The sequence below is a fragment of the Drosophila erecta genome, unplaced genomic scaffold (genome assembly GCF_003286155.1).
Source record: "Drosophila erecta strain 14021-0224.00,06,07 unplaced genomic scaffold, DereRS2 tig00000021-arrow-pilon, whole genome shotgun sequence".
NCBI classification, from domain to species: Eukaryota; Metazoa; Arthropoda; class Insecta; order Diptera; family Drosophilidae; genus Drosophila; species Drosophila erecta.
Genome location: NW_020825198.1, coordinates 16341062 through 16363898, shown reverse-complemented (window position 1 = coordinate 16363898; position 22837 = coordinate 16341062). Strand labels below are relative to the sequence as shown.

General features: G+C 44.7%; 6 protein-coding genes across 8 annotated transcripts; all 6 read right to left on the bottom strand.

Annotated features, from left to right (window-relative positions):
* Positions 1 to 3412: 3412 nt before the first annotated feature.
* Positions 3413 to 8491, bottom strand: LOC6546278 (ATP-binding cassette sub-family A member 1). Its single transcript, XM_001972866.3, has 10 exons — positions 8246 to 8491; positions 6970 to 8184; positions 6220 to 6846; positions 5336 to 6161; positions 5020 to 5259; positions 4676 to 4964; positions 4286 to 4595; positions 3905 to 4230; positions 3788 to 3853; positions 3413 to 3659 (listed from the first exon to the last, which is right to left on the bottom strand). Exons 1-10 carry the CDS (start codon positions 8489 to 8491, stop codon positions 3467 to 3469), a joined length of 4338 nt encoding a protein of 1445 aa, XP_001972902.2. The 3' UTR covers positions 3413 to 3466.
* A 663-nt stretch (positions 8492 to 9154) lies between these two features.
* Positions 9155 to 11898, bottom strand: LOC6546354 (nucleobindin-2). Its single transcript, XM_026977391.1, has 2 exons — positions 11498 to 11898; positions 9155 to 10916 (listed from the first exon to the last, which is right to left on the bottom strand). The coding sequence occupies exons 1-2, from the start codon at positions 11735 to 11737 to the stop codon at positions 9501 to 9503; spliced, it is 1656 nt and encodes a 551-aa protein (XP_026833192.1). The 5' UTR covers positions 11738 to 11898; the 3' UTR covers positions 9155 to 9500.
* Positions 11899 to 12055: 157 nt separating this feature from the next.
* LOC6546353 (probable ATP-dependent RNA helicase DDX52) lies at positions 12056 to 14347 on the bottom strand. Of its 2 annotated transcripts, none has more exons than XM_026977713.1 (3): positions 14210 to 14347; positions 12784 to 14153; positions 12056 to 12718 (listed from the first exon to the last, which is right to left on the bottom strand). In XM_026977713.1, the coding sequence occupies exons 1-3, from the start codon at positions 14270 to 14272 to the stop codon at positions 12376 to 12378; spliced, it is 1776 nt and encodes a 591-aa protein (XP_026833514.1). In that variant the 5' UTR covers positions 14273 to 14347; the 3' UTR covers positions 12056 to 12375. The 2 variants fall into 2 exon arrangements, with proteins under 2 accessions (XP_026833514.1, XP_001972900.1); XM_001972864.3 differs by having other exon boundaries at positions 12060 to 12718; positions 12784 to 14156.
* A 307-nt stretch (positions 14348 to 14654) lies between these two features.
* LOC6546352 lies at positions 14655 to 20056 on the bottom strand. Of its 2 annotated transcripts, none has more exons than XM_026977269.1 (2): positions 19542 to 20056; positions 14655 to 15616 (listed from the first exon to the last, which is right to left on the bottom strand). In XM_026977269.1, the coding sequence occupies exons 1-2, from the start codon at positions 19869 to 19871 to the stop codon at positions 14717 to 14719; spliced, it is 1230 nt and encodes a 409-aa protein (XP_026833070.1). In that variant the 5' UTR covers positions 19872 to 20056; the 3' UTR covers positions 14655 to 14716. The 2 variants fall into 2 exon arrangements, with proteins under 2 accessions (XP_026833070.1, XP_026833069.1); XM_026977268.1 differs by lacking the exon at positions 19542 to 20056 and adding an exon at positions 15887 to 16396 and having other exon boundaries at positions 14657 to 15616.
* LOC6556194 (arylsulfatase B) lies at positions 16660 to 19238 on the bottom strand. The gene is made up of 5 exons (XM_001982998.3): positions 18817 to 19238; positions 18597 to 18756; positions 18018 to 18506; positions 16851 to 17747; positions 16660 to 16794 (listed from the first exon to the last, which is right to left on the bottom strand). The coding sequence occupies exons 1-5, from the start codon at positions 18925 to 18927 to the stop codon at positions 16757 to 16759; spliced, it is 1695 nt and encodes a 564-aa protein (XP_001983034.2). The 5' UTR covers positions 18928 to 19238; the 3' UTR covers positions 16660 to 16756.
* Positions 20057 to 20314: 258 nt separating the features above from the next.
* Positions 20315 to 22684, bottom strand: LOC6546351 (arylsulfatase B). Its single transcript, XM_001972862.3, has 5 exons — positions 22463 to 22684; positions 22243 to 22402; positions 21643 to 22131; positions 20506 to 21402; positions 20315 to 20449 (listed from the first exon to the last, which is right to left on the bottom strand). Exons 1-5 carry the CDS (start codon positions 22571 to 22573, stop codon positions 20412 to 20414), a joined length of 1695 nt encoding a protein of 564 aa, XP_001972898.2. The 5' UTR covers positions 22574 to 22684; the 3' UTR covers positions 20315 to 20411.
* Between the last annotated feature and the right edge of the window lie 153 nt (positions 22685 to 22837).

Below are 22837 nucleotides of genomic sequence, written 5' to 3'. Positions count from 1 at the left end.
AGCTGAGTTACGGGTTTCTGATCATCGGGGAAATCGACTAAAGCATTTTATCTTATTTTAATTGTGAATTTCTTGCTTATTGCTAATGGGATTTACATCTGCAAGTTTTAAAAGTCAAAACCATTTAAGTTACTAAGTGAAATCACACTTTATTTTTTTAAACTCCCGTGCAATTTTCAACGAGATTCTTATCATTCTCATTTTCATTCAGCTTTGAAAAGATGATTTACATATGTACATATGTATGCCCTGTTCACCCTCAGTTCAGCGAAGTCAAAAATTAAAAAAAAAAAAAACTGCAGCGGACCGAATTAAATTCGTCATGCATACGATTTCTGCTCACAATGTGACTAGTCACTAGTCCTGCCTGTAGTGTATACACTGAGAGATTTAATGTGCTACTTTCGGTAAATTTCTTACTCATAAAGTTTATTATGAAACTATTGGAAAAGGATATGTGTCAGTTAATATATTTTGTAATCGTTTAGAACACGGCACATAAATTATATTATTTCTGCGTTAGTCTTCGTCCAACGATTGTTGAGTCCAATGTGCATTTCAGAATCGGGGGCACAAAACAGTAATCTATTCAATAAACCACGTGATCCACACGGGGCTACATTTTCAGCACGGTGAAATTCCGGAGGATGAGCTATGTACCCGGAATCCGGAAGCGACCTATGAACTCTGCGCATCCAAACATCGCTCCACTAAAATAAATTATTCAGTGCCCTGTGAACGCTTGAATAGATCGCTATTCACAAATATCAAATGGAGGTGCAACGGATAGACTGACAAAATACCATCAACCATTCATACACCTCCCCAAATATATTTGCCGTTGGCCCAAGGCTTCGTTTACATTTTGGACGCTACTACATTCACAGTTGTCTAAGTATTTAGATTTTAAAATCGATTGCATGACTAATTTTGTTTTACAACCTGCTATGGAGGAATAAATTATCGAATTAATAATAGAATTTTAAACTGAGTTCTCCCCCTAGAGAGATACTTCAGAATGGTTTGGTATAGTGCGAAAGTTGATTATAGAAATCACACTAACTCAATTATACGCACTCGTAAGCACACATAGTCCAGGGGTCAGGGAGTTACAGGAGTATATAAGGGGACAATGCGGCGAGGAAGGTATGGAAGGATGGCGGGGCGCAGGACACGCGTAGCCGCAGGACATGGTGGCATATGTGCAATCTCCCGATGATGGGCATCGCTAAGCGGTTAACCGCAGATGGCAGTCGATTGTGCCCTGTGTCGTTTGAGGACGCCAGAAACCAGGACTCGACCCATTTCGGGGCAGAAGTGTAGCATTATTTTAATGAAAATGACGCTTGATTCAGGGGGCGGCACTCCACAATCATTCCCCCTCACGCCTCATGCCCATTATTAAGCCCATAAAACGGCTCCAGCTGATGCGGTCAACAATTGTGAGCTTCGGAACAAGGCTTACGAAATAATAATAATGCAAACATCGAATGGGTGAAGCTGGAGCGGCAAAATGTACGGATGCGGGGCTCAACCCTTTGGACGCAGCTGCTCCGACGGCATCCAAAATGTAAACAGCCAGTGCCAGGAACACAAAGTGCCCTAGGTGCAAACACGTACTGCAATTCAAATAAAGAAAACAATAATAGAAAATGGAGTCGAAGCCAGAGACATGGAAGGGCAAAAAGCCAGGGAAAAGCGCAAACATCTACCAGCGCACAGAACCTACAAATGGTCCCATGTGACTGACACACTGAATACCCTATTCAGGTACTCAGCTACAAGGACATGAAGGACACATATGTGTAATAAAATATTATGATTAATATCTTAATATCATATCCTAAACTAGGTGTTATCCTAGCTGTTATGCCACTTGAATATGAGTTGCAAAACAAATATTAACTTATGAACTTATTTTCATTGCATTGATATAGATTTATATCCGAAAATAATGGGCAATTGTTCAACATTTTGTCATATACCCTCACGCCAATTAGAGTATTTCTGGGGTCTGCTACTCTTTCTTGGAAAGTCTTAGTGAAACGTTTGCTTTTCGCTGTTAGCTCTCAGGATAACCTTCTTCCTTCCGAACCTTCCGATTTTTTTGTCCTTCCATCAACTTGCCATTCCCATCAGTAAACCGTTCTCACGTTGCACACTGTATTGTGCTTTTCAATTGTTTCTCTTGTTATTTTTGCTCTTGCAATTGCACTTTCCAATATTGATGATGGGGCGCCACAAAAGATATATTATGTAACTATATTTAACGCATCATTGATTAAGGCCAATCGAAAATTGAACGCTTTTGCCAAATCAATGAATTGAAACAAACGTAAAGCCCACAATGGAGAATGAGGTGGCTGCGAAATGCGCTGACAACCGAACAGAACCAACAATATATAAAATAAATCTTACATTTGACTGAAAGTTACAAAAAAATATAAAATATATATATGTATATTTATAAAGTTGATAGTAGTAGGAGTTCTCTTCCTGTTTATTCATTGAAGAAGGGTCTGCATACATATATCTGATAGGATAAAATTGTAAAAGTACGTATGCCTTGAATATTTCGTACTTGAAGTAAAAGAACAAGTTTTATTTGCAAAAAAATTTAAATGGATATGTATTTTATGTTTATAAAAGCCAAGGCAAAGTGTGAAGATTGCATAATAATATTGATCGATTTTTCCCGATCGAGGGTGATTTCGGATATAGGGAGGCCCCAAAAATTATGAAAATGTTAAAATTCTTGACAATTGAAGGTACTTGGAGCAATTGAGCAAAAAAGTGGTTATTGAAGTAAACATTACTTCATTAGTTCAAGTTCAGACTTGTACAGACTTGATCGCCCAGGCTTGGATGTCCAGTTGCAGTACCAAATTGGTTAAAACAAGGAATAAATTGTATCTCATGCCACTCATCTCGACTATATGTAGTAAGCTGTCAACCCTAGAGGCTAAGCTATAGTCCACGTGAAATCGTCTGTAAGAGCTTTAAGTACCCACAAAGCGGCTGGCAGAATCGATTTTAAACAGGGCTATCCACTTTCATTGAGTAATTGATGTTTTCGTCCTTCCTTTTCGTCCTTAATAGCTCACCAAACTATCGCACTTGTGAGTTAAATTGAAAGCATTCAGTAAGATTTAAACACTTTGAAAACTACTTTTAATACTCATACTAAAATAAAATGATAAACAGCCTATTATATTCTTATTCATGCTGGCAAAGGTAATTGATCGACATTTTAAATAGGAAATTACTTCATGACGGCTTACCAGTAATTTCTATTTTATCACTTCGTCTGTAAGTGGAGAAGAACACTGCTTCCCTACTAAGTGGATTGCATGACAAGTCTATGGCCAAAACTAGTTCAAAACTAGTTACAAGTATATTCATAAGTCGTGGCCTTTCTTTTTATTGCTTGAATTAAACTAATTAACTAATTCATGATTAAATATAATCAGATTCCATCTTTCTTTTTCCTTCTCTGTTCAGCAATCTCCTCAAATACGTCTTCCAAAGATGGCTGTGATATGGAATAGTCGGCCAGTTTCCAGGCACTGCGATTGCCTTCGACGAATTCAAAGACCTGCGACCACCTTGTGTCCTCGGAAAATAAAAATGTTAATCTGCCACTAAACTCGTAAGTTTCTCTATAAGAAAATAATGTATGAAAATCCCGTATGAGAAAATATACAAATTTAAGAATTTGAATTTGAATTTGAAGGTATCTTCCAAAAACAATATTTTTACGTATCCCGAAATTGTCACGTTTACTTACTTTAGTTCTGCCGTGGGATAGGACTTACTGATGTCATCCTCAATCTTCGTCAGCATTGCCAACATTCTGAAAGGGTTGTATGCAGGTGAAAATACGCTAATCAAGTCTAAAACTTACTTATCTGGCTGTTCATTTACAACCAGTTTCAGCAGCATTCCCTTGCATATTTTGTTTTTGACGTGCTGATTCGATCCCATGGCGTATATTCGTCCGTCCACCATGACAACGCTTTTCGAGCAAAGGGCGTTTATCTCGTCCATGTTGTGGGAGGTGAGCAAGACGGACTTTCCCTGCTGGGCATTCTCGTTGATAATGGTCCAGACGTGTCGTCGCGATGCGGGATCCACTCCGGCACTGGGCTCGTCCAAGCAAATAAGTGATTTTGCCCCACAGGCAACTGCAGCGTTGATTTTCCGTTTCGTTCCTCCACTGTAGTACGATATCTGAGGTGTGACCATGAACAGATGTTAACCAAAGCCATGTTACTTGTACCCCTACCTTTTTATCCAAGTGCTTCCTAAAACCGAACTGATCGCCTAGTTGCTCACATCGTTGATTCAAGCGTTTGCTTGGACAGCCCCATATCAGAAGGAATATTTTTAGCATCTGGCGCCCGGTGAGAAACTCGAAAAACGAGTCATATTGAGGACAGTAGCCGATTTCCTGCATCGCCTTATTCCGTTCCTTTTTCATGTTATAGCCTGCGATATATATGTTTCCTGAGCCGATCGCATGCTCCCCAACTATCATTTTGAACGTGCTTGTTTTTCCAGCGCCATTGGGGCCAAGAAGTCCTAGGCAGTGTCTCCTGAAATTATGCAGTTGTTTCAGTTCGTAAAACAAAAACTATGAAAATATAATTTATACTACGGGAATGAGTACACTCACGGTCTCAGAGCAAAGGAAATGTTATTGACCGCTAGGAATCCACTGCAATACTTCTTTGAAACCCCATCAACGACCAACGCCCGTGATCGAATTTGATCAGCATTCATAGCTCTTATTTTCTCAGCCTCTCTAGCCACTTTGGGATCCTCAATGGAGCTCTTTGAGCGGTTTGGGCAGCACCCAACACATCTGTACCAAATACAGCTGCCATACTCAAAAAACATTAACAACATAAAAAATATGATGGCCCCGCCAAGCATGACCAGTAGCTCAGGGTAGATACCGGGATCTGTTATAAGTAATTTGAATTATTGTGAACCAGCACTACGTTCTTCAAGACTCACTTTCGCACACACATCGTGGATACAACATTGCAATGGGGTTTATGCAATTCATTTCAGAGGCCATTGTATTTGTTGCCGGTTGGTAAGACCCGCAAAAAGTCGTGTAGTGGTTTAGTTTTTGCATGCACTGATGGCAAGAATATATAGGATGCAAGTGGGCCAGGTATATTATTACATATAGAATTTTATACTTCAGCGCCAACTGTCCAAAAAACGCCATAAGAAACATCAGAAGTAAACCTGATAGAGGGTTAGAGTTTTAAATTAAAAATGGAATAAATATTTGGATTGGATTGGAAGCGTAGGAATCTCTTACCGCAAGATAAGATAATGTTTATGCCAAGACTTGAGGCTGAAAGCGTAGATATAAAGAAATAGATAAATATTAGACATGCAATTCCGGTGGCCAAGAGCACTTCCAGCAAAAAGTACCAGGGCGCATATTTGCTCAGGGGCAACAGCAGGGACAGCGCCAAAATTGTAAAGACCACCAAGTCGAAGGTTAGGTGACTCAGCCAGTATGTGATCATCCTCAGACCAGATACTTCCTGTTGCATCTTCATGTGCGAGACGTGCTCTTGGATTATAGCATTCGCAAACAAAATCATGACAATCAGCACATAGAATATGACGAAGAATGCGGCTCCCTGAGGAGTATCAATTTTTTCAGTTTTCTGTATAAATGGAGCGCTGGTAACCTCTATGGTGATTTTTGGACCCATGAGTTCGCGGGCGATGGCATTGTAGACCAGATTAAGAATCATGGGCGCCGCATGAACGTAGTGCCTGGGTCCGACCCAGCCGATCACACCCAGCGAATCCGCAATGTCGATAGCCATTGGCATGAAGGTAATCTCACGTCTGCCATTTTTCGACTTCCAGGCCTTCGTCACGAAGTCATTAACTGTTTCCGATATTACCTTAAGCTTGAACTCTCCCTTGATCAAGGACGCGATATACTGTAAACGACGTTCTTCCTTATATGACCTGTTTTCCGGTACTGACACCAAAATTGTGGCCTTATCATCCCCGTACTCGGTGATGTCCATGGTCATCTTGCCCAAATGCGAATCCCCAGGCTCCAGAATCAGCATTGTTATTAAGTAAACAATGGGCAACAAAAACAGAATTAGGAAGTAAACCTTTGTACAAAATGGAAGATACATCACAGTCCAAATAACTGAAATGTGGTCATATTACCTTGCTGTCATACAGAGCCAGAATCTTCTTGGTCATCATCGCTCTCCATTGCTTTCCACAGCTGCTCACATTTTCATCCTGATCCCCATCAACTTGATCATTATAGTCTTCATCTCTTTTCTCAGCACCTCCCATTTTGCGCGTATTTAGGTCCTCCGCTCCCAAGGTCATGAAAATCTCCTCCAGACTCACTGAGCTTATGCTGAAACCCCGCACACCCAACGTGTTCATCTGGCGCTCCAAGTCGCGGAAGAGCGGGGAATAGGAATTGGTCTTGCTGATTGGCAACTTGTAGCAAATATCTCGGCCTTTGATACTGAACGGTTGGATATTACCCACATAGCGGGATATCAGGGATGTCAGCTGCTCCACGTCACATCGCTTCCTGACTTCGCAGGTAAGCAAGCAGTTGGCATCTACCAGTTTCTTGAGGAATGACAGCGATCCAATGCATCGCAACTGACCATCGCTGATGATGACCATCCGATCGCCCAGGACCTCTCCGTCGTCCAACTGGTGGGTGGTCAGGAGTATGGTACGGCCTTCCTTCGCCTCCAGTATTAGTCTCCACAATTCCCGCCGGGCGCCTGGATCCAAGCCGGTAGAGGGTTCGTCGCAGATGAGAACCTAACCCTTATACGTGTTAATCATACTTTTTAATGCATTTTATCTGCTGTACGAGTAAGAAGCTTAATAATGTATAAACTAAAAGCTAAAAAAATCAAAGCTAGGTTTACATGACTACTGTACCTTGACTCCACCGCAAAGACAACAGGCCACACATAGACGCCGCTGGGCTCCACCGGAGAGGTTCTGAGCTGCCGTTTTCTTCTTTATCTCCAAATTAAGCTTCATCAGGTACAATTGCACCTCAGCCTTGACCTCCGCGCCCCGGAGTCCTCGAAGCCGACTGAAGAGCTGTATGTGACTGGACACGCTGAGTCCGCTAAAGAGTACATTTTGCTGCGGGCATAGACTAATGCAGCTCCGGGCCTTCCTCCGTTCCTGACGAATGTCAAAGCCATTTATCAGAGCCGTCCCCGAAGTGGGCGTAATGAAGCCAGCCAGCATAGTGAGTAGTGTAGTCTTGCCCGCTCCATTGTGTCCCATCAGCACCGTGATCTGTCCCTCGAACATGTCGAAGCTAACGTTCTTCACGACTTCCACATTGCCGAAAGACTTTCTGAGACCCCTGATCTGAACGCCGGGGATCAAGCCCTCGGGATCCGGCTCAATCAATTTGGGATCGGGACGTTCCTCATCTGGAGCCGCCCTATATATGCCGAAAAATCTGTAAAAGAGCCGCCTATAGGGCACGAAACTTTTCGTGGAGCAGCAGTAGGTGCAGGGGAAATGCCAGGGACGAGCTACCCCGTAATTCCCAGGCCGGACTTGCTCGATATATAGGCAGAGAAATAGGGTAAAAAAGCTGACGAATAGCATGATCAGTATGATATTGCCAGCGCTGACTGTTTCTCCCGGCCATGAGATCTCGAAGAGATTACCCCACTGTAGACCTTCACCATATCTCTCCCAACTGAGAATGCTTGCATACAGCATATGCTGTCCAGATAACAAAAAAAAACAGCAGAGAAGGCTAAGTCCCGCGGAATGTTCCACGCTTATCAAGAACATACTCGGAACTTTGGTGGCATACAGGATAAAAGTCGTGATCAGGCCCAAGTAATGTTTGGTAGTCTTTAGACTGCTTATCAGGAAGCCAAAGCAGATCGCGCAGTGGGCCGCCACTAGCAGACTGACCAGTAGCATCGACCAGTGGGTTGAGGGCAGAAAGGATATCTCAGATTTTGGTGGGACGAGTTTCCAGAACAATGTTATTGCCAATGATCCGATCAAGAAAATTATGAAGGCCAGGATGTACCACGCCACCCACTGCAGACAGGAGCCCACACCCAAATGCATAAGTGTCACCTTAAGCTGGAGCTCCTTTTCATCGACGATAAACTGCAACGTAGAGTGTGAGAAACTTTGTGTAATATAAACATTAGAGCTATGATTCCGTTACCTCTACCAAATTAAAAACCACAATGAAAGTAATTAAAAAAATAACAAGCTCTGCCAAAAATTCTAATGCTTTGTTATAATTAAAAATGGGCGGGGAAGGCAAGTCCTTGATTAGTGGAAAGTTGATATTCTCCTGGGCCTTATTAAATTCCTTAAGCTTGTGCTTGATATAAACTTGGCTCAACGTCTGCTGTATGGCTAAAAAGCCGTTTTTATACAATGGAAAATCGCCAGTGCTTGAGTACATAATATTCGCATTGAAATCATATACCATGGGAGGACGAAGAGTGAAAGACAGTTTATCAGGCCATTCAGTCCAGTTGCCGGAAAATTCGATACCAATCACAGATTTCGATTTAATCGAAAAATTAAGCAACGCGTCATTAAGTTTGTGCGAGTTTCCAAAGCCTTTGGTTTCATTTACGTTTAGCTGTGCCACAATCGACTTGATCAACTCAGTATCGGGTGAGAAATAAATACAAGACCTATAGGAAAGTTGCATCTCTAGATAAAGGGGAAGTATGTGCATGGAGGACTTACGGAAGATTAGCAAGAAGCAATGCAGTTGGTGTCGGTTCCGCTATATGCTTTCTGGTTCTCATCGACGGTATAAGCCGGCAGCACATAAAAACTAAAGGCACGATGACACAAAAAATTAAAAGTGTGATCATTAGGCATTTCCGGCCTAGCAGCACTAAGAAGTTTTTCCACGAAAGCAGCAACAACTTCATAATCCAGTTGGGAGGTTTGCGGTCAGCCATATTGCCGCTTTTATTTAAGTTGACATAACAAATTTGATCGACTTGATTCAAAAACCTTGAATGTTTAAAATGTTGTCACTAAACTAAAAGCAACTTTGTTTAGTTTTTGACTCGATCAATAATCAGGCGTATGGTGAAAAGTCGTGTGGTTTTATTTAACTTACGAAAACGTTTCATTTATTTTGCATTTATTTTGTATTTGATGTTCAGGTATAAACTCATATGTACACAAAATTCGTTACAGAATTACATCAATCAAATGCAGAGCTGCGGGATAAGAGAAAAAGAGTACAAAAAGAATGATGTATAAAATGTAAAAGACAATGCGGTAGCCATTGCGACAATCAGTTCCTTCATCGTTAATTTGCTACATAATTATAGTGAGATATTGACTTTAGTGAGCTATTTCAGTCCAATCACATTGTGTTCTCGTTACCAGAAGTGTGTAATGCTTTGCTTACATGCTCCAAAAGAAATGCGTTAGCAAGGGAATGCTTAGTGTTGCTGATTTAATGATTCTTGATGCTGTTTCTGCTGTTGCTGCACTGGCACCTGTTGATTTTGAACGGGCGGAGGACTCTGATTGTGGATCTGTTGTTGTGCTACGGGTTGCTGTTGGGCAGTTTGCTGCTGTTGCACAGGTTGCTGCTGCTGTTGCACAGGTTGCTGCTGCTGTTGCACAGGCTGCTGCTGCTGTTGCACAGGCTGTTGCTGCTGTTGCACTGGCTGTTGCTGCTGATAGACTGGCTGCTGTTGCTGATAGACTGGCTGCTGTTGCTGATACACAGGCTGATTTTGGTAGACAGGTTGTTGTTGTTGCGGGATCTGTCCAGCGTGCTGGTAAACTTGGTTGGGATGTAACTGCACAGGCTGCTGTCCGTTTCCGTACTGCTGCTGCTGGTATTGCTGGGCATACTGCTGTTGCTGCTGCACGTATTGCTGTTGCTGCTGGGCGTGTACTTGATCAGGTTGCTGGTAGTGCAGTTGGGCGCCTGGTGGTGCCTGTTGGTACGCCACTCCTCCTGGGGGTGGAGCAGCGTAGTATCCCTGCGGCATGTTCGGGTGCGGTGGTAGCTGGCCCTGGGCAATCAGGCGCTGCACTTCCTCCTGCCGCCGGCGTTCGTACTCCAGATACTCCTCGTGCGTATACTGTTGCTGCTGGTCGATGGTCTCCCATTCAGGGTCCTTTTGGAATTCTTCCTTGTTAGTCTGCACCATGAACTCCTCGATGCTGATCAAGCCGTCATGGTTCGTGTCCGTTTCCTGGAAGTAATGCTCGCGCATACGCTCCATTTCCTCTGCCCGCTCCCTCATATCGTCCTCGGGCAGATCACTTTGATACACCTTATCCAGTTCCTTGACAAACAGAGCCTTAACCTCAGCCTCGTCCCAGTAGCCGTTGCTGTCAACGTCGTGGATCGAGAAGAAGGTCTTCGGATCAAAGTCGTTCTTGTCCATGTGGTCCTGTTTTTCCCACACATCCTCTAGTTGGGCCTTGTTTCCGGGGTGGTGCAGCTTCTCGTGGTCCTTGTGCTTTTGCTCCTTCACCTTGAGCTCGGCCTCAAACTTCTTCCGCGACTCCTCATCCATCTCCTTTTTCTGCGCCTCACGCTCAAACTCTTTCTGCATTTCGTACTCCTTGAAATCGCCACGTCGCTTGCGGTCCGCTTCGGCCAGGTCGTCCGAGGTCTTTTGAATGAGCTTTCGCAGATCCTCGATCTCGAAGGTATGCTCGTTGTCGTGGTCCAGATGCTGAGACACCTTTATGTGCTTCCGGTCAATGTCGTTGGACAGCTCGTACGCTTGGTTTGCCAGCTCCCGCAGACGCTCTACCTCGCGACGCTTGATCTCGTCCAGCTTGGTCCGCACATGGTGGTTTACATAGTCCAGCTCCTGTGCGATTTTTCCGCTCTGCAAATTAAAATTGATTATTAAGCAACTGCTTGTGTCATCATATCCAGTAAACAAAGAGATTTAGGGCTATTTAATTACATCTTTACATGTAAATTAGAAACTATAGTTAAAGCGAAGCGCACTTCAATGGAACGTAAACTAAATTTGGGTCTCTGGCCTTTATAATTTCCATTTAAATATATATAAGGGTATATTTTACAGTGTTGGGAATGAGCCACTTTGATAAACAAATATAAGTTGATTCTAGAAAACTCTCGAATGAAACATTTAGAATAATATCTATGTAACTGCCTGCTAAATTCTTAGGTTTTAGTTTTAGTAAGTACGCTGGACTTCATATATTTAAGTAAAAGGGGATACAATTCGAGGAATATGGTAACAGAAATGTCTTTATCTGACTTTTTGTAAGTGCATTTTGATGAGATAAGCCCCGAATGTAAATGATTTTTCTACTACTCGGTGTATTAGTAATTTAATTATTACTATTATTGTAGTATTGTACATTTAGCAATACATGACTAAAGCAGCGTTTCGAGACGTGGAAACACACAGTTCCGGGAATTCAGCGTTCGACTCACCCGAATGTCGGCCTCGGGCGCCTTGTCCAGCTTCTTACGGAACTCGGGATCCGCCTCGAGGGCCTCGACCACCTCCCGCAGGTAGCGCTCGTACTCCAGGGCCGTTTCCACGTCGGCGGTGGCCGGAGTGGAGGACTCCGTCTCCTTGTTATCCTTCTTGTTCTGCGACACTGGCAGGGCCTGAATCGAGGCGGAAATCGCAAGCAGTACCAAGCCCAGCAGGGCCACGTTCTGCGCCATGCCTGCAAGTGTGTGTCTCTGTCGTGTATTTCCCACTTTTGCCCAATACAGGGCGACAACTGTGCAAATATCTCCACAAAAAACAAATAATCTCAAGAATATTCTGACGTGTCGAAACTGCGCGAGACCGTACTGCACTAGCTAGAGAATCCATTCAAAAAATACCCAAACATTTGTTAAATATACCGAGTATATACCACACTTTCAACCAAAGACGCAAACCTTGGAGAGCGTGGTGTGGAAAAATATTATTGCATTTTGTACCTAGGTACAAGATTTTTGGCATAAATTCCTAAATAAAAACGTACCTAACGAAAACGAACAACGAAACTAACCAAAGTAATAGACATTGCTTTTTACATTTAATATCATATTTCATTAAATAAGGGTAGCCTAAAAACCATATATCAGACTATCTGACTTACGGTATTTAAACCTCGAAAGGAATTTCGGTACTCCGAATTTATATATAAATATATATTGAATTGTTCTCCAAATCGTTTTTCAGTGAAGTATGCAATTGAAACATTTACGTTACCTTAATCATTTAGTGTGAACCGAAATTCAATATAAATTTGTAAATACAACGTACAAATTTGAAAGCGGTAATAAACTAAACACATTCTTAATTTTGCGTATCAAGTTTGAATATTTTTCCTTTTTGTTTTCGACACATATCCCTTCCTTTTGTCGGCAGGCTTAAGGTCTGATTTAATATTGCTCAGCTTCTTCTGCCTTGACATTGAATCCTTTTCATGGCCCTTTCGATTTTTTAACAATTTTTCGATCCTTTCAACTTTATTCAGTTTGGCGGATTTGTGACTTTTGTCGCTTTTCGTCTCCGGTCGTATCTTGGTCGATATGTCCTCGCGATCCAAAGGTTTCTTGGCTCGCATCCTGGCCTCCGATTTGCGAACCTTCTTCATTTGCAGCATATATTCCGGAACGGATCCCCCAGAGTTTTTAATTATAAGCGCGATGCTGAGGGATAAAAAAAAGGGTTTTTAAATCGGGCGCCAATAGCTCGATTTGTAGCGTGGAGTTACCTTCTCAAATTGGATGTGTCATCTTGTGTGAAAAACGTAATTGCCCGACCAGGACGTCCAGCGCGCCCCGTTCTGCCGATCCGATGAATGTACGAGATGGTGGTGGGCGGGAAGTCGTAGTTGATCACCAGATTGACACCCTTGAAGTCAATGCCTCGGCCCATGAGCTCCGTACAGATGAGCACCCAAATGCTGCCCTCGCGGAACGCTCTCACACAGTTGTCGCGCTGATGCTGACTCCTTTCGGCATGGATAACATCCACGTTGATGCCGTCGTAGAGCAGCTCCTCGAATAGCTGCTTTGCGCGCTCCTTGCTTTGAACGAAAACGAGCACCGGCGGCTGGAGACCTTGGCGCACAAGGTCTCGCATAGCCACCAGCTTGCCGCCCTCGGATCCGACGAACAGCAGCTCCTGTTGAACCGTTTCCGTGGCGCTATTTTGCACTCCAATGGTGATGCGCACTAGATTTTTGAGGTGACGTAGTGCCCATTTGGCCACTGGCACAGTGTAGGTCGCACTAAAGAATGCCACGCACTTGGTTGGATGTGAGCAAGCGGCATATATGTCGTCCAACTGTTCTTTGAAGTTGTTTTGCCCTTCCTCCATCAGACGATCTGCTTCGTCCAGCACAAACCATTCGACGTGGGACAAATCTAGCAATGGTGGCTCCTGCTGCAAGAGGAACCTCACGCGGTTTGGCGTAGAGACCAGGATGTCGTAGCGTTGCTTGCACTCGGCACCATGTTTCTGCTTGGCCTCGCTCACCTTGCTAATGAAGTGGGTGCGCAGGCCCGTTTCACGGGTTAGCTCAGCGCACTCGCGGTAGATTTGCTGGGCCAACTCTCGAGTGGGAGCAAGGACCAGAGCCCTCAGCCCACTGGTCCTGTGCGCCCTCAGGCCATTGATTATGGGTGTGAGGAAGGCCAGTGTTTTGCCGGATCCAGTGGGTGCACAGGCCATTAGCGCACGTCCCTGAAGGAGCACGGGCAGAGCCTGCATCTGGATCGGCGTGGGACGGTCGAAGTTGCGAGACAGTAGGTTCAGCTGCAGGCGAGGCAGCATCTTAAAGTCCTTAGTTAGACTACTGAAACTGGCCACCGGCGGAGGAACATTCTTGCCCAACACGCTTATGCCGTACTGCTTCCGCGTCTCGTTTGCCTCATCGACTGCCCTTTGAAGCTCTAATTCCTTGGGAGACAGTGTCTTCTCTTTCTTATGCTTCTTCCGTTTGGGTTTATTGCTGGATGCCCCGTCCAAGAGGCGGAATTCTGTGGTGTCATCCACAGAATCCTTATCTGACTCTTCTTTCTTCACCGGCTTCTCATGCCTAGAAACCTCCAGTCGCGGCTGCGGGTTTGAGGGCGGCTCCTTCTGCAACTTATTTAATTAGCATGTGAACATTGCCTTTACTCAAATACACATACCTTTGACTTCTTGGTGAAGCGAACTCCCGCCGTAATCAATTTAAATATATCGTGCTCATCCATTTTCCCGAGAACAACGCACGTGCATTTGTTTTGATTCTGGCGATGTGCTACCAGATCGGGAAAAGTTTTACATAACAGAGCGCTGTTAACTGCAACAGCATATTAACCCCTGAATGACCCCTTAATTAAATTTTGAATCAGTATGATATTAATATCATACTCTTATAATTAATGTAGGAAAAAATCCAGAAAAAATGTATAACTGATAATGAAAGAAAACGATTTTTTTTAAATATACGTATAATGTTTGAATTCGAGAAACCTTTTTTTTAACTTTAATATTTAAGTTCATATTAGCTGATATATAATTGAAATATATATATTTATATCTTTTGTAAAATAATTCAAATATGACAGCTATTAACTCATAAAATACTTTAAAAATCAGTTTGAAAGTGCCATATAATAATAGAAAGCAATATTCCTTTTATGCAAAACATTACTTTATTCGCCTGGCTCTATGGCCACCAGTTCATCAAGGAGCTCAACCCTTCGCTGCAGTCCCTTGGAGTCCTTCTCGCTACCCCTGACACCCGCCGCCACCCCGCCCCAACTAAAGGATCTATGTCCAAGGTCCTCCAGTCCATCGTCTTGGTACTCCTCGCAGATGTTGTGCATCGCACATATGCTCTCCACAATGAGGCGCACCTCGTTCAAATCCCTGGCTTCCAGGGCGTACAGGGTATTGAATCGTCGGGCTAAGGTATCCAGTACCTGTTCCGCCAGCTGGAAGGCGGGACGCAGCAGTTCGTTAAACACCGCATCCTTGCGGAAGCACTCGGCTTCAATGGGCCGCATCAGGTAGGATTTGAGGGGAAACACTTCGTTCCCGATGAGATAGCTGCCAGCCGGCATGGTCCTTGGATTCAAGGCCAAGGTCTGGCCAATGGGTGAGTCCTCGAAACTGTACTCCATGGCCAGCTCCACGTAGCAGTCGACGATCTTCCGCTCGGCATTGCAAATTAACTGGAGCACCACCGGCACATCAGCGTGCTCCGCCTCCAGAAATACGTCCAGACGCCTCAGCGTTATGATCCCGAACAGTTCCCGAAAACAGCGCAGGTGCTCCAATTTCTGGTACCCCTGCAAAGTGCTCCGCTGGGCCGCCAGTGAGTTTGGCCACTTGATGAAGCTCTCGTAATTATCGGAGATGCAGTGCCAGAATGCCCGCACTACCTGCTGACAAAGAGCCCAGGGAAGTCGAAACTTTCGGGCGATCTCCTCGAAGTGCTCGTCGGTGGACAGCTTCCACAGGGCCAAGGACACCATGGTCTGCGCCGGCGGAGTAGGATAACCTGGCAACGCGATTCCGAATAAAGTTTTCTCAAGTGCTTGCTGGATTTTCTGAAATAATTAGAATGTGCATTTTATTTACATATGTGTTAATTTGTATGTATTTGTCGTGAGACACTATGCTATGGTATTTTTAGGATAAGGGTAAATTTTCAAATGGTTTTCATACACATACATATTAAACATTTTAATTTTAATAGAACATATATAAATTATAAAAGTTCGCAATTATAAAAGTACACACAGATTGTAAAGGATCCTGGAGATCCTTGTAAAGGATTGTAGATCCTTGATACTGAAGTAACACCTCTCCATACTTACCAGGAATGTAAGTTTGCGCATGTGGAGGTACGACTCGAACTGAGCATCCGTGTAGCGGTGCAGGAGGTTGAGTTCCGGGTGGTGCCACTCCAGCTTGGGCAGCTTTAGGTCCTGTTTTCGGTCCTCCGGCTCCCGGGAGATCCTGCGCTTCCGGCTGGATGCCAACGCCCGTTTCCGCTGCATCAAAGCGAAGATCTCCGCCTCATCGTCGTCCTCATCGCAGGACAACAGTGGATAATTGCCTGAATTGATGTCCACGGACGGCTGGTCAATAAGCAAATCCTTGGTGATTATGGACGCAATGTTGGCAAGCACAGCGCGTTCCTCCATTACGAGTCCTTTGCAATCTCCGAATTTTTGGTTCGTTCTATGATTTACATATGTATATCTTGTCACCCGGCTTTATCAACCCCTCTTTTCGATGGTGTGTGTATTTCTAGTCAGCTGTTTTCGTGGTTTCCAGTGTGGAAAACTACGCTTTTTGTAAGCAAAATTATATGAAGTATATTTTATTGTTTTCCAGGTTGATAGCCTTTGCCGCAAGTCTTATAATTATATCCAAGCACATAAATTATAAAATTCAAAAATGTTATTTTGCTCATATTTTACAAGCCAACGAAACAGAGCTGCCACTTGAGTTACAGCTAACAGGCGTTACAGAACGACTTGGCCCTAACAGTACTGTTAAAGGGAATAAAGCATAACCGTAATTCTTAAAATAGTTTTGAAACAGCTCTTATTCGGCTCTTATTTATTTCGAGTATAATACAAAAACTTAAGCCGAATGTTTTTGCATCATTGTCTGCTTGCAGACTGACAATCATGTCCTGTTATTTTACTTAATTCCTATATTTTGGGTACAAGATACCTTTAACAAGGTACGCCATCGTAGTCGCATTCCAAAGGAACTATAAAATACTCGGTTAGAATCTTATTAGAGTACCCATTGTGAACAGGTACTTACCGATTCCCGGCTTCAGCACTTCAAAGGACTCCCAGGCGCAGGTGTGCAATGCAGGATCTGCCTCCGGCATGCTGGCTCGATTACCTGGGCGGGATGCACTCGCTCTTAGTTCTCGAACACGTCTTCGCAGGGCGGCCAAAACGTCGGAGTGCCTCTCGGAGTAAACCAGATTGTTCTGCTCACAGGGATCCGTTGAGATGTCGTACAAGCACTCCTCCAACAGAGGATTACATGACCTCTGCAGGTCTCCACAACGCACAGCAGCCAAACGACGGGTGATAGAAATCCGTTGTTGCGTCAATCGTCGCAAATCGTAACGGGAAAGGGCTCTTGAGGTGGCGGAATTGCGCACCGTCACCGCATAGCGACTCTCGCGGGGATCCAGGTCGTCCAGTTCCCGGTAGGTGAGCAACGAGTCGTATCGGCCGGCGGCCGTGGTGCCGTTCACATACTTCCACTGTCCTAATTGGAGCGCAGCCACACGCCAAATGTCGTCCAAGATGTGCAGAATCTCTCGGGGAACGTGGGGAGCATCTGCGGATCCGGATAGCTCGGGCCACAAATCGATCCCGTCCAGTTTCAGAGAGCTATCCAGCTCTATGCCCGCAGCATGGGAAAGTGTTGGTAACCAGTCGGCCACGTATAAGGGCTGGCTAAAGATAGAGCCGCGTGCCTGAAGCTTGGAGCTCCAAATCGCACCAGCCACCCGTACTCCGCCCTCCCACGGTGTATTCTTCTGCCCACGAAGTGGGAAATTAGAGCCTGTATTCGCGAACATACCCAGCGAAGGGGCTCCATTGTCCGAGTAGAAGATCACAATGCTGTTCTCCAGTTGATCCGTGGCGGCCAGCGTGCTCATTATACGGCCCACGCTCTGGTCCAGTTTGGAGATGATTGCTAAGGATTAGATCACTTCTGGGGTAAGTCAAGTAAAAGTATGCAGTTAAATAATTTATAACAAAGACTATCTTGTTAAATTACTAGGACATGACATAATTTAAATATGTATAGTAATTAACCAGAATTCTTGCTCAATTATCAAATTTCATTCCGAGTGATCTCGTAATTTAAAGGGACTATTGATTTATGGAAGAAATCCCGATGAAGGGACTTTAAAAATATGTATTCATTTTGGCAACTAAAAATATATTTTTTTAGTGTACTTACCTGCATATTTCCTTCGGTTGGGATCCTTAATGTAGGCAAACTTTTGTATCTCCTCCTCGGGAGCTTGCAGAGGATCATCCTTGTTGGCCGTGTGGGCAGCCAGGTGGCTGAGCATCAGGAAAAGGGGTTGCTCCTTATCAGCATGGTCTTTAATCAACCGTTCCGCCTCGGCGGTAAGCAAATCAGTTACATAAGCCCCACGATCCCGGCACTCCAACTCCATGTTCCGCCGGAAATCGTAGCCCAGACTATAGTTGGCCACCGGCATCTTGGATCGCCTCTGGAAGTAGTCTATATAAGCACCCCAATAGCCGAAGTGGTAGTCAAATCCCCGCCGAGTGGGCGTATATTCCGGGCGGGAGAAGCCCAGATGCCATTTTCCCACTAGGTTCGTGGAGTAGCCTGCTCCTTTGAAGATCTCCGGCATCAATGTGGCATTGAGGGTCAGGGCCCAAGGCTCTTTGTTGCTGATTACAAAGTGCTGGGTGCCTACGGTAATTGAAATATTAATTTATTTTACAAGATATAGATATGATATGATATAGATGTACATATATATGGAAGATATACGATACTAACCCGTGTGTATTGGGTACCGGCCGCTGAGAAGTGCTCCCCGAGATGGAGTACACATCGCCGGGGCGTAGAACCGATCCAGCAGACGACCGTGATACGCCAAGGCATCGATATTGGGGGTTAGAAACTCCCGGCCGCCTCGAAAGCTCACATCATCGAAGCCCTAAGAGATTGTTTGCTTTAGAAATAATGGGTTGATTTATGACGGCGAAACTGGTCCCACCATGTCGTCGGCCATAATGATGATTATGTTGGGGCGCCGTGCTGCAGCAGATTCGTCCGGCTTCCCCCGTTGAAGGCAGAGCAAAAGCAGAAACGCTGATAAGCTCCGCATATTGGTTACCCAACTCACGAATTGGACATACACGTAATATTCGACTGCTTTCCACGGCCGCTACCGATCAACTGAATCGGCGAGAGGACCACGTAACATCTCGCCCCGAATCGGTTTGGGTCTCGATCTCCCCATCAGTCCCAGACTCAGTCTCAGCATTTCACTCCCAAGCCGAACGTTTGGAGTTCGATTTGAAACCGATCAAACCGAATTAGACGCCACAAGCAACAAGTTTTTTTTACCAACCGAGATCCTCCATCAAAAGTATGCGCAGTAATTATAATGTGTAGGTTACGTACAATTTTATAGACGAATAAAGTTTTCTCAAGTGCTTGCTGGATTTTCTGAAATAATTAGAATGTGCATTTTATTTACATATGTGTTAATTTGTATGTATTTGTCGTGAGACACTATGCTATGGTATTTTTCAGATAAGGGTAAATTTTCAAATGGTTTTCATACACATTCATATTAAACATTTTAATTTTAATAGAACATATATAAATTATAAAAGTTCGCAATTATAAAAGTACACACAGATTGTAAAGGATCCTGGAGATCCTTGTAAAGGATTGTAGATCCTTGATACTGAAGTAACACCTCTCCATACTTACCAGGAATGTAAGTTTGCGCATGTGGAGGTACGACTCGAACTGAGCATCCGTGTAGCGGTGCAGGAGGTTGAGTTCCGGGTGGTGCCACTCCAGCTTGGGCAGCTTTAGGTCCTGTTTTCGGTCCTCCGGCTCCTGGGAGATCCTGCGCTTCCGGCTGGATGCCAACGCCCGTTTCCGCTGCATCAAAGCGAAGATCTCCGCCTCATCGTCGTCCTCATCGCAGGACAACAGTGGATAATTGCCTGAATTGATGTCCACGGACGGCTGGTCAATAAGCAAATCCTTGGTGATTATGGACGCAATGTTGGCAAGCACAGCGCGTTCCTCCATTACGAGTCCTTTGCAATCTCCGAATTTTTGGTTCGTTCTATGATTTACATATGTATATCTTGTCACCCGGCTTTATCAACCCCTCTTTTCGATGGTGTGTGTATTTCTAGTCAGCTGTTTTCGTGGTTTCCAGTGTGGAAAACTACGCTTTTTGTAAGCAAAATTATATGAAGTATATTTTATTGTTTTCCAGGTTGATAGCCTTTGCCGCAAGTCTTATAATTATATCCAAGCACATAAATTATAAAATTCAAAAATGTTATTTTGCTCATATTTTACAAGCCAACGAAACAGAGCTGCCACTTGAGTTACAGCTAACACGCGTTACAGAACGACTTGGCCCTAACAGTACTGTTAAAGGGAATAAAGCATAACCGTAATTCTTAAAATAGTTTTGAAACAGCTCTTATTCGGCTCTTATTTATTTCGAGTATAATACAAAAACTTAAGCCGAATGTTTTTGCATCATTGTCTGCTTGCAGACTGACAATCATGTCCTGTTATTTTACTTAATTCCTATATTTTGGGTACAAGATACCTTTAACAAGGTACGCCATCGTAGTCGCATTCCAAAGGAACTATAAAATACTCGGTTAGAATCTTATTAGAGTACCCATTGTGAACAGGTACTTACCGATTCCCGGCTTCAGCACTTCAAAGGACTCCCAGGCGCAGGTGTGCAATGCAGGATCTGCCTCCGGCATGCTGGCTCGATTACCTGGGCGGGATGCACTCGCTCTTAGTTCTCGAACACGTCTTCGCAGGGCGGCCAAAACGTCGGAGTGCCTCTCGGAGTAAACCAGATTGTTCTGCTCACAGGGATCCGTTGAGATGTCGTACAAGCACTCCTCCAACAGAGGATTACATGACCTCTGCAGGTCTCCACAACGCACAGCAGCCAAACGACGGGTGATAGAAATCCGTTGTTGCGTCAATCGTCGCAAATCGTAACGGGAAAGGGCTCTTGAGGTGGCGGAATTGCGCACCGTCACCGCATAGCGACTCTCGCGGGGATCCAGGTCGTCCAGTTCCCGGTAGGTGAGCAACGAGTCGTATCGGCCGGCGGCCGTGGTGCCGTTCACATACTTCCACTGTCCTAATTGGAGCGCAGCCACACGCCAAATGTCGTCCAAGATGTGCAGAATCTCTCGGGGAACGTGGGGAGCATCTGCGGATCCGGATAGCTCGGGCCACAAATCGATCCCGTCCAGTTTCAGAGAGCTATCCAGCTCTATGCCCGCAGCATGGGAAAGTGTTGGTAACCAGTCGGCCACGTATAAGGGCTGGCTAAAGATAGAGCCGCGTGCCTGAAGCTTGGAGCTCCAAATCGCACCAGCCACCCGTACTCCGCCCTCCCACGGTGTATTCTTCTGCCCACGAAGTGGGAAATTAGAGCCTGTATTCGCGAACATACCCACCGAAGGGGCTCCATTGTCCGAGTAGAAGATCACAATGCTGTTCTCCAGTTGATCCGTGGCGGCCAGCGTGCTCATTATACGGCCCACGCTCTGGTCCAGTTTGGAGATGATTGCTAAGGATTAGATCACTTCTGGGGTAAGTCAAGTAAAAGTATGCAGTTAAATAATTTATAACAAAGACTATCTTGTTAAACTACTAGGACATGACATAATTTAAATATGTATAGTAATTAACCAGAATTCTTGCTCAATTATTAAATTTCATTCCGAGTGATCCCGTAATTTAAAGGGACTAATGATTTATGGAAGAAATCCCGATGGCAACTAAAAATATATTTTTTTAGTGTACTTACCTGCATATTTCCTTCGGTTGGGATCCTTAATGTAGGCAAACTTTTGTATCTCCTCCTCGGGAGCTTGCAGAGGATCATCCTTGTTGGCCGTGTGGGCAGCCAGGTGGCTGAGCATCAGGAAAAGGGGTTGCTCCTTATCAGCATGGTCTTTAATCAACCGTTCCGCCTCGGCGGTAAGCAAATCAGTTACATAAGCCCCACGATCCCGGCACTCCAACTCCATGTTCCGCCGGAAATCGTAGCCCAGACTATAGTTGGCCACCGGCATCTTGGATCGCCTCTGGAAGTAGTCTATATAAGCACCCCAATAGCCGAAGTGGTAGTCAAATCCCCGCCGAGTGGGCGTATATTCCGGGCGGGAGAAGCCCAGATGCCATTTTCCCACTAGGTTCGTGGAGTAGCCTGCTCCTTTGAAGATCTCCGGCATCAATGTGGCATTGAGGGTCAGGGCCCAAGGCTCTTCGTTGCTGATTACAAAGTGCTGGGTGCCTACGGTATTTGAAATATTAATGGTCTGGGCCCGAATCAAATAAGTAACTTACAAATATAAAATATATATGATATAGATGTACATATACATGGAAGATGTACGATACTAACCCGTGTGTATTGGGTACCGGCCGCTGAGAAGTGCTCCCCGAGATGGAGTGCACATCGCCGGGGCGTAGAACCGATCCAGCAGACGACCGTGATACGCCAAGGCATCGATATTGGGGGTTAGAAACTCCCGGCCGCCTCGAAAGCTCACATCATCGAAGCCCTAAGAGATTGTTTGCTTTAGAAATAATGGGTTGATTTATGACGGCGAAACTGGTCCCACCATGTCGTCGGCCATAATGATGATTATGTTGGGGCGCCGTGCTGCAGCAGATTCGTCCGGCTTCCCCCGTTGAAGGCAGAGCAAAAGCAGAAACGCTGATAAGCTCCGCATATTGGTTACCCAACTCACGAATTGGAGAAACACGTAATATTCGACTGCTTTCCACGGCCGCTACCGATCAACTGAATCGGCGAGAGGTCCACGTAACATCTCGCCCCGAATCGGTTTGGGTCTCGATCTCCCAATCAGTCCCAGCCTCAGTCTCAGTCTCAGCATTTCACTCCCAAGCCCAACGTTTGGCGTTCGATTTGAAACTGATCAAACCGATTTAGACGCCACAAGCAACACGTTTTTTTACCAACCGAGCTCCTCCAT

What these genes read in the sequence shown, in the direction of transcription:
- LOC6546278 (XM_001972866.3), bottom strand. Translation starts at nt 8,491, where the DNA reads ATGTACTCAAGCACTGGCGATTTTCCATTGTATAAAAACGGCTTTTTA. An exon ending in TGGTTTTTAATTTGGTAGAG is followed by an intron (nt 8,185 to 8,245) that starts GTAACGGAATCA and finishes TCTACGTTGCAG; the next exon opens with TTTATCGTCGATGAAAAGGA. An exon ending in ATTTCCTTTGCTCTGAGACC is followed by an intron (nt 4,596 to 4,675) that starts GTGAGTGTACTC and finishes GCATAATTTCAG; the next exon opens with GAGACACTGCCTAGGACTTC.
- LOC6546354 (XM_026977391.1), bottom strand. Translation starts at nt 11,737, where the DNA reads ATGGCGCAGAACGTGGCCCTGCTGGGCTTGGTACTGCTTGCGATTTCC. An exon ending in CGCCCGAGGCCGACATTCGG is followed by an intron (nt 10,917 to 11,497) that starts GTGAGTCGAACG and finishes TTTAATTTGCAG; the next exon opens with AGCGGAAAAATCGCACAGGA.
- LOC6546353 (XM_001972864.3), bottom strand. Translation starts at nt 14,272, where the DNA reads ATGGATGAGCACGATATATTTAAATTGATTACGGCGGGAGTTCGCTTC. An exon ending in GCTTCACCAAGAAGTCAAAG is followed by an intron (nt 14,157 to 14,209) that starts GTATGTGTATTT and finishes AATAAGTTGCAG; the next exon opens with AAGGAGCCGCCCTCAAACCC. An exon ending in GACACATCCAATTTGAGAAG is followed by an intron (nt 12,719 to 12,783) that starts GTAACTCCACGC and finishes TTTATCCCTCAG; the next exon opens with CATCGCGCTTATAATTAAAA.
- LOC6556194 (XM_001982998.3), bottom strand. Translation starts at nt 18,927, where the DNA reads ATGCGGAGCTTATCAGCGTTTCTGCTTTTGCTCTGCCTTCAACGGGGG. An exon ending in TCATTATGGCCGACGACATG is followed by an intron (nt 18,757 to 18,816) that starts GTGGGACCAGTT and finishes ACAATCTCTTAG; the next exon opens with GGCTTCGATGATGTGAGCTT. An exon ending in CAACCGAAGGAAATATGCAG is followed by an intron (nt 17,748 to 18,017) that starts GTAAGTACACTA and finishes TCTAATCCTTAG; the next exon opens with CAATCATCTCCAAACTGGAC.
- LOC6546352 (XM_026977269.1), bottom strand. Translation starts at nt 19,871, where the DNA reads ATGGAGGAACGCGCTGTGCTTGCCAACATTGCGTCCATAATCACCAAG. An exon ending in TGCGCAAACTTACATTCCTG is followed by an intron (nt 15,617 to 19,541) that starts GTAAGTATGGAG and finishes TAATTATTTCAG; the next exon opens with AAAATCCAGCAAGCACTTGA.
- LOC6546351 (XM_001972862.3), bottom strand. Translation starts at nt 22,573, where the DNA reads ATGCGGAGCTTATCAGCGTTTCTGCTTTTGCTCTGCCTTCAACGGGGG. An exon ending in TCATTATGGCCGACGACATG is followed by an intron (nt 22,403 to 22,462) that starts GTGGGACCAGTT and finishes ACAATCTCTTAG; the next exon opens with GGCTTCGATGATGTGAGCTT. An exon ending in CCGGTACCCAATACACACGG is followed by an intron (nt 22,132 to 22,242) that starts GTTAGTATCGTA and finishes CAAATACCGTAG; the next exon opens with GCACCCAGCACTTTGTAATC.